Source organism: Lycium barbarum, chromosome 10 (genome assembly GCF_019175385.1).
Source record: "Lycium barbarum isolate Lr01 chromosome 10, ASM1917538v2, whole genome shotgun sequence".
Lineage (NCBI taxonomy): Eukaryota > Viridiplantae > Streptophyta > Magnoliopsida > Solanales > Solanaceae > Lycium > Lycium barbarum.
In genome coordinates this window covers 109,633,192-109,641,592 of record NC_083346.1, presented here as the reverse complement: position 1 = coordinate 109,641,592, position 8,401 = coordinate 109,633,192, and the positions used below count along the sequence as shown (strand labels likewise).

The following is an 8,401-nucleotide window of genomic DNA, read 5'->3' as shown; positions in this document are numbered from 1 at the left end:
TCATCTTTTTCATAAGGTCTCTTGAATCCCAGTCAGATTTGATCCAGTTTAGGCTTCAATAAGTCTATTTAACTTTGACCTTAGCAATACTCCCTCTAGATTTTGAATACGTTGCTTGGTTTGGAGCTATTGCATTACCTATTGATTGAACCAGTCTAGACACTATATTTCCATCTAAATAAGAACTAAGGGAGTTGATTTATAAGTATCCACATTGGGACTATCAACTATGGATGTCTCAATCTCAGATTTGAAGTCGGTTGTCCATTTAAGGATCTTCATAGGGGAATCACCAATGCAAATAAAATTCTTAAACATAGTATAGCTGTAATCAACAAGTTTCTTGAAGTCCAAGTAAACATTCCTATGATCAAAATAAGCCACCTTAACATGGGCTTTCATATGGGATTGGGTGCATGGCCGGCTCTTAGGTGAAGCTAATGAAGCAGGTGCTATTGGGGGCCCCATTTTTAGTAATAGTAGATTTATAAGTTTTGTTTTAAAAAAATATTAAGTACTATTAGTAGGAAAGTAATCTTTTTCATATAAAAGAAAAGATAAAATTTTGACTGTGAATATAGTAATTGTTTGACGATAATTTTTTTGATTGTGAATAGCTTGCTCGTTCTAACTCTTAAATTATTGGCATGTAGGAAAAGTCGTATTGAAAGCATTATAGCAATAACATTTTAAACTCCACCGATAAGAGATGCTTTTATTGAAATTAGTACAAGTTAGTGAGGAACCAAAAACTAAAAGTAAAGCTAATTGTTTAGCAACATATGAACTTGAAAATTTTGAGTTTTTATTGGGGACTATTTTGTACGATGTATTATTTTTTAGTAATTCAGTTAGCAAAAGTTTACAATTAAAAAAATTGAAGCGTATGGAAATATTTTTGATTTTCTATTTGGTGGTAAAAATTTGAGACCATTAGATGACAAGAATTTTAAAATATTGCCTTAACCTTGATGTTTTATTAAACAGAGTTGTCACTCACTCACGTTGATTTTGATGGTCTAGACGTCTTTTCTGAATTAAAAATGTTAAGAGAAATCGTACAAGTAGAAGATAATATTCTAATCGATATAGTCAATCAAAATAAAAAGACTTGATTCTTTTTCAAATACTTATATTTCTTATATAATAATGTTAACAATTCGATAACAGTTGCTTAGATGTTTTTCAAAATTAAAATTGATAGAATCTTACCTAAGATGAATAACGTCTCAGGAAAGATTAAATAGATTGACTCTATTATTAATTGAAAAATAATTATTAGAATGAATCGACTACAAAAAATAAATTAATATATTTTAAATCAAAATATATATTAAAGATTCTTTTTAATTTAAGGCCTCCCATTATATTATGGCTTTAGGCCCCTAATGTGCTTGAGCCGCCCTGATTGGGTGGCAATTATTTCCTTAATCTCTTCCATGCTAAATTTTGCTCTTAGAAAACTTTTCGATAATAGTTGATCTGCACTCTTGTGCCCAATTACTACTGTTAATATTGTATTCCTCCACTCTTAATTAAAGATTATAAATTCGAGTCTGAATAAAGATTCTTTTTAATTTAAGGCCTCCCATTATATTATGGCTTTAGGCCCCTAATGTGCTTGAGCCGCCCTGATTGGGTGGCAATTATTTCCTTAATCTCTTCCATGCTAAATTTTGCTCTTAGAAAACTTTTCGATAATAGTTGATCTGCACTCTTGTGCCCAATTACTACTGCTAATATTGTATTCCTCCACTCTTAATTAAAGATTATAAATTCAAGTCTGAATAAGGATTCTTTTTATTAGGAGCACTTCCTTGTTTAATTAGTATTGTGCGGCAAATCCAAATTAATCCGAACCCCACTACGAATACCGAATTGGAAATAAAAAATGAAATTATTTAAACCAATTGCTACTGAAAAATATGGAAATTAACTTCTTAATACTGTACGCTATACCTCTTTTTTTGAATTTGGTGCTTCGATCACTCTACCTAAGAGGTATAATATATCATGAGTATCATCAAGTATTCAATGTGCTATTGATTTATCCACTAATTTCTTTTTCTTTTCTAAAATTTGTTTTAAATTCTTTTATAAAATATTGTGTCCTACTTCCTTTCTACCGTTTCCTAAAGTACAAATAGCCCCTCAATTAAATAATTTTAACTGTAAATCACTAAATCTGATGTAAAGAACTTGTATATTTCCAAAATAAAAGTTCAAAGACTTAAATAGGAAACATTGTAGTATAAATACTCCTCTTTATGCTCGTTTGTAAAATTTATTTCAATCTTTATTTATGTTATATTTAAAAAAAGATAATAAATGTCGAAAAATAATTTTGTTTTTTTGACATTTATTTATGTTATATTTAGAAAAATATAATAAATGTCAAAAAATAATTTTATTTTTCGACCTTACTGTATACTTATTGGAATATTTTATTTCACGTTACTTCTCCATTTGCTTGATTTTAAAGCGATCCGCAAATAGTGGAAACATGAAATGGGTGCATGATTAGGAAAATTCAATGATTTCCTCGTTCATTTTCATGGTTGTTATTTTATTTGTTTAAAACTAACCCACTCAAATTTCTCATAATCGTGAATTAAGAACTACTTATGTTTCTTGGTCCTACTATAAATAGAGGGTTTTTTCAAAATAGTTGTTTTTTTATTTATTTAACCATGTGATTTATCAAAGTGATTCGTTTATTCCTCCTTCCCAATAAACATACAGTTTTCATTGAATTTTGAGTTCTATTCTTTCTTTCAAGAGTCTTTAAATAACTATTAGAATTCATTTTCATTAGAGGGACAGTTCTATAATTCCCCTTATTATATCTACTGTCCCCCTTAAAAAAATATTACAGACAAAAATTACTTGGAATAAACATACAATTTTCTTTGAATTTACTTGGAATAAACATACAATGTTCTTTGAATTTTGACTTCTATTCTTGTCTTACATAACTTTTGACAATAAAATTTTAAAATACTATAAAATTTCCCTTTTTATATCTACTATCCCCCTTAAAAAAAAAAAAAAAAAAAAATTAAATGACAACAAAATTACTTGGAAAGAGAAAAACAAGGACAAGTGGTTAAAACACCCGGGTCATACGGCAAAAGATCCGAAAAAATCACCTCTCTCTTCATAAATAGAAAAATCCCCAACTTTGGCAAACCCTAACCCTAAAAGAGCAAACTTTCTTATAAATTCTCTCATTCTTCACCACATTTTCCAATTTTTTCATCTCTTTTGTTACATAATTTCATGTTTTGTAATCTTTCTTGAAAATCCTAATTTCATTTTTTGTGTTCTTTCTTGAAAATCCTAATTGTTAATGGTGGAAATTTTCAAGAATTTGTTGATGATCACCCCTTTATCATCTCCATTAAAGGAGATACTAATCTCAATTTCTTCTAATTCCTTTTCCTTTGGTTCTTGCAAAGAAATCTGGTATTATCGCTGCCTTGGCCTTGACCCGTAATCCCCTGACCCGACCCGAATAGGCCATAGAAACTGTCTTGGCATTGACCCGTGATCCATTTGGTCCGACCCGACCCGGTAGGCCTACCTCCCATATAAACTGTCTACCTGAGACTGCTTTTTGGCGCGTAGGCCGTTACCTTTAATTTTAAATCCCATATAATATATATATATATATATATATTTTTTTTTTTTGGTGTATTGGAAAGTGAATTTTTTGATAAGATGTTGCTATACAAGACGAAGAAGATTCAACCCGGGAAGGGAAACCGGTTGTTGATAAGTATAACGGTTGTTGGGAGTGCCGGGCCTATTCGTTTTGTTGTTAATGAAAAGGAACTTGTGGGTAATGTTATTGATACTGCATTGAAGAATTATGCACGTGAAGGAAGGCTTCCTGTTCTTGGATCAAATTTTAATAACTTCATGCTATATTGCCCGACTGTTGCAACAGATGGTATTGTATTATTATTTACGCGTAATTAATATTGCATTTTTCCTTGAAATTCTGTTTTGTAGTTGAAAGTTTTATATGTGTAAGGGGTACTTTCTTGAATTGCTTGTTTCGGTGATTATTAGTTGCATTTTGGGAAATGTATTTTGATTTGGCTTACTAGATATTATTTGTTTGATAATAAAGCTTTATCTGTCATATTTCACTCTTTCCCCAGATTTACTCCCATCCAACCTTGTCCCTTTCTGTTCCATCCTGGCCTTTAGGTTAAATTTTCTTTTATTGCCATGTTATTGTTTTTTTTTTTTGTTTACCTTTCATCGTTTTCAATTTCATTTTCATCTGTCTTATTCTTTTTGTGATGTCACTGATCAATTATATATATTTTCGATTTAAATGTTTAATTTATTTGAATTTAATCATGTATATGAATAAAAAGACTGAGAATAGAAAGGAAATAAACAGAGACATTGGAAGCCAAAAAAGTAAAATAAAAAGGTGAAAAAACCCTCTCTTGCCCTACTCAGCTCTAACTTGAAAAATGGAAAAGTTCCCCTCCTGCCAACTAAGGCTTCAACCCCCCGGCCGAAGTCCAGCCTCATTGCCATCCCTAATTTTATCTTAGCTCTCTAGTATTTGTCTTTACACCTGTATCTCTCTGCCAAGCATCTGTCTTTGTATTGATGCTTGTTGTCTAGAATGCTCTTCATGTGTATGTGACATTGTGGACTTATGTTGGTTGTGAGCTTGTGGCTGTTACCGCTTGTTTGTATTATATCTTAAAAGGATTTTGGTAGGCTTTTACACCTTTTCATTTTATGTTGATGTGTGTTTTGCTTATGTTTGTGTTGTCATCGCAGTTCTGAGTCCATGGGAGACAATTGGATCGCTTGGTGTTCGTAACTTTGTGCTGGTCAAGAAGCCACAGGCTGAGGATCCAATTCTTGATGGGAAACAAGCAGCACTGGCTCGGAAGGGAGCTGGGAGTTGGAGATCATGGTTCAATAAATCACTCAGTCGCAAGATAGTTTCTTACTGAAAGAGTCGACGCAAAGTAATCTATAGTTCTTGTTGGTGTTTGGTTCTATTCTTTTTTCCATATGACTATGTTTTCCTACTCTGGTTATCTGGTATGTGGATCCTTGCTGGTATTTTCCTAATTACAAATTAAGCCTTTATCAGTTATTTAGATTTTAGTTTGTTGATTTTGTTGTTTGAACAAAGCAAACCATGTTAGAGAGTCCTTTGAGTCAATGTCAAGTCTACTTATTATATTCAGGTTATAATGAATGATTGTTACTAACAGTACTGCTTTTCTTAAAACGTAGTAATAATGAATTTGAAGAGTTTATGCTTCTCCTTCTCTTGCTTAATGGCAAAGGTTCCTTCCTCATTTTGTTTACTTGTGCTTGTAGCAAAGTCAAAATCAAGCAAGCATATATTCCTTTCTATAGACTTTCAACAAATTCCATCTTTTTAGATTAAGAGAAACCAAAGCAAATCTGGTATCATTTGATGAAGAATATACCGTTTTGGAGTATGTTTTTGTGGGATTCCTTTTAGAGCTTTTGTTCACATGCAAACACAAGAAGTTTAATAGGAAAACTATGATGTAAAAGGGTCGGCATGCTCACTCCTATTCACATAATTTTTTGAGGAGATAAGGCGTTATGTCTCATTCCTTCTCATGGAAATTACCTTCTGGATAGTAACATACTGATAGGAGCCAACAAAACCCAAACCCAAGCACTTCTATTGTGTTTTAGTCAAATGGCACAAAAAACGGCTAGTTCACAGCCCACATTCTTAGTCACATGATAACTAGAGGCGGATATAGCGTTCGAAGCTTATGGGTTCCTACAGTGACCTCAAGTTAATATACAACAATATTTGAGTTCACATTCAAATATTTATGGAGTAATTAGTGGATATTTTAATGCATATACAAAGTTTAATTTGAGCAAAAACTATAGGTTCCTGTGAACCCGTAGCACTTTTGGGTCCGCCACCGATAACATAGTCTTTCGAAGGAATTTCTATACCTAGAATATTGTGACTGTGACTTAATACCTTAAAATCAACTGAATTTGCATACGAGAGTGACAACAGATTGGTATACAAGTCGAACGTCAAACACTGCAATCAGTTTGGTGTTGCTTGTTAAGTTCTCCCTCCGTTCCATAATAAGTAGTGTTTTAGGCTTTTAATTTTGTTTCAAAATAAGTGGTGCTTTAGGATTTCAAGAAGAAATTGACCTTATTCTTCCAGAGTTACCCTTATTTACATAATCAAGAATCATTAAGTAGCTTCTTCTTTTTTCTAGGCATTAATTAGGGGTAAGTTAGTAAAAATACGCATAATTTTCTAGGAGTGAATAATTTCTTAAAGGGTGTGCATAAGCTAAAAACATTACTTATTATGGAACGGAGGGAGTAATGCTAAGGAATAGATCCCTTTCAGTTGGTGAAAATGTCAAAAGTCGTGTCCTATTTGGATGAAGAATAGTTGGCCTGATTTACCAACTTTATTCATTTGTTTTTTATTTACTTATATTGGCTTTGTCAGCACATGCTATCTTATCAAACTAGGCTAATAGTCCGACATAGAACCAAGAATTCTAATAAGGGGATTCAAAAAAGTGGAAGAACGTCAGACTTGAAATTCGAACTTACAACGTAATGGAATCACTTTTATCACTATACTTAAAACTTCCATTATATTTACTCTATTTGCGCAGTATAGTGTTATGTATTAAATTATTGAATCAACTTTCACCACAACATTAAAACTTATTTTAGTGTACCAATAGGACTCATCAATTTATATCAAAAGGATTGAACAATTTATATTTACCCTATTTGTGCAATATATCTTTCCGACAAAGGAGATATAATTGAGCCCCTTTCGATACACTTGGCTAAGCCACTGGTTATACATATCTTTTCCACCTATTTTCTGATTTAACATTCTGCTAAACCAGACTCTACCAAGAGAAAAGAAGAATCTTATTACAGTTCTGTTCCCTTTTGCTTCCTTTGTTCTATCTAGTTAATAGACAACAAATTTGTAACTTGATGTCCTCCGACTGCAGTTTAAGCCTCAAAAAATTGTAGCTCATTAAATTACCGTAATCATCACTCTATGTGATTCAGTCATGGATACATTCTGCGTCTTGTATTTCAAAATTAAACACTTAAACACAAAATAACATCTCAAACTTCTTATTGAATTATTGGATTAGGCCCTCGGATGGAAAACTGAGAACATTTTTGGTTAAGCCACTAAATATTACAGTTCATGAAGTATGCACACAGCACATTATCCCTATTGAAAAATGGTTACCTACTACTTTGAATTGCTACAAATTTAAAGAAAGGTGAGATCTGTTTAGAACTTTAGATTCCCAACTAAAAGACCATGTAGCAACATTAACATAAAATATGTATAGATGGTGTACATGGAAAGTTTGAGTGAGATTAAATTATGAAGTTATTGTTGAGAAGATGACCTAACAGACAATTTTTCCTACTAATCACAACCAAAGTTTAATCTTCCACTTCCTATCGTCCACATCCACATATCTATATAAACTTGTTCAAAGCGAGGCCTAAAGCATAATCAACCAAAGCATAAAATTTACTAGTCTTTCAAGAATCTATCACCTTCAACAATGGCTTCTCACTACAGCCCCTCTTTCTTCTTGTTATTACTTGTCACTTTGTCGTTAACAAGCTGCTACACAATTCAAGCAGAAGCGCGCCATCTTCTTGAAGTAACTATGCCAGAACTTCCTAAGCCTGAATTGCCACATCTCCCGGAAATCCCAACTTTGCCAAAGCCTGAGTTCCCTGAAATTCCAAAACCCGAGCTGCCAACTCTGCCAAAGCCCGTATTGCCAGAAATACCAAAGCCGGAGTTGCCAACATTGCCAAAGCCTGAACTGCCAACATTTCCAAAACTCGAGATTCCTGCCATTCCTAAGCCTGAACTGCCAACTTTTCCAAAGCCAGAAATCCCTCAAGTGCCTAAAAAGCCTTGAGCGCGAGACATATGAAATGCTCTTTGCTTCATTGGAGCAGCATTCTTGAAATGTTTCACATCTCTTGTTAGTCATGTGATTTTTCTGTCATCAGTTGCAGCGTCGATTTAGAAGAAATATTTGTGTGATTGTTCTGTTATCAGTTCACTACTGTATTTGTTTCCAGTGTCATTACGCCGACAGTTTTTGTTATCTTTGTACTCTAAAAATTATTACTAATATATTTGAGATGGATTTTTAGGTATGGTGATCCCCTCCCCCCCTATTTTCACACTTTTCACCTCTTCCTTTTAGGTTAGATTCCGATAGATAAGAGTTAAATTTGTCGTTCTCATAATCTCCTAAGACTGTGAATGTGCGATGTTTCATCAGCTGATGCATATCATTTATCGGTTGAGGTGCAGTAATGAACT

General features: G+C 32.9%; 2 protein-coding genes across 2 annotated transcripts; both read left to right on the top strand.

Moving 5' to 3' along the window:
• Positions 1-2,705: 2,705 nt before the first annotated feature.
• Positions 2,706-5,298, top strand: LOC132615392 (uncharacterized protein At4g22758-like). The gene is made up of 2 exons (XM_060329998.1): positions 2,706-3,952; positions 4,810-5,298. The coding sequence occupies exons 1-2, from the start codon at positions 3,721-3,723 to the stop codon at positions 4,986-4,988; spliced, it is 411 nt and encodes a 136-aa protein (XP_060185981.1). The 5' UTR covers positions 2,706-3,720; the 3' UTR covers positions 4,989-5,298.
• Positions 5,299-7,619: 2,321 nt separating this feature from the next.
• LOC132613304 (protein PELPK1-like) lies at positions 7,620-7,988 on the top strand. Its single transcript, XM_060327327.1, has one exon. It carries the CDS (start codon positions 7,620-7,622, stop codon positions 7,986-7,988), a length of 369 nt encoding a protein of 122 aa, XP_060183310.1.
• The last annotated feature ends 413 nt before the right edge of the window (positions 7,989-8,401 follow it).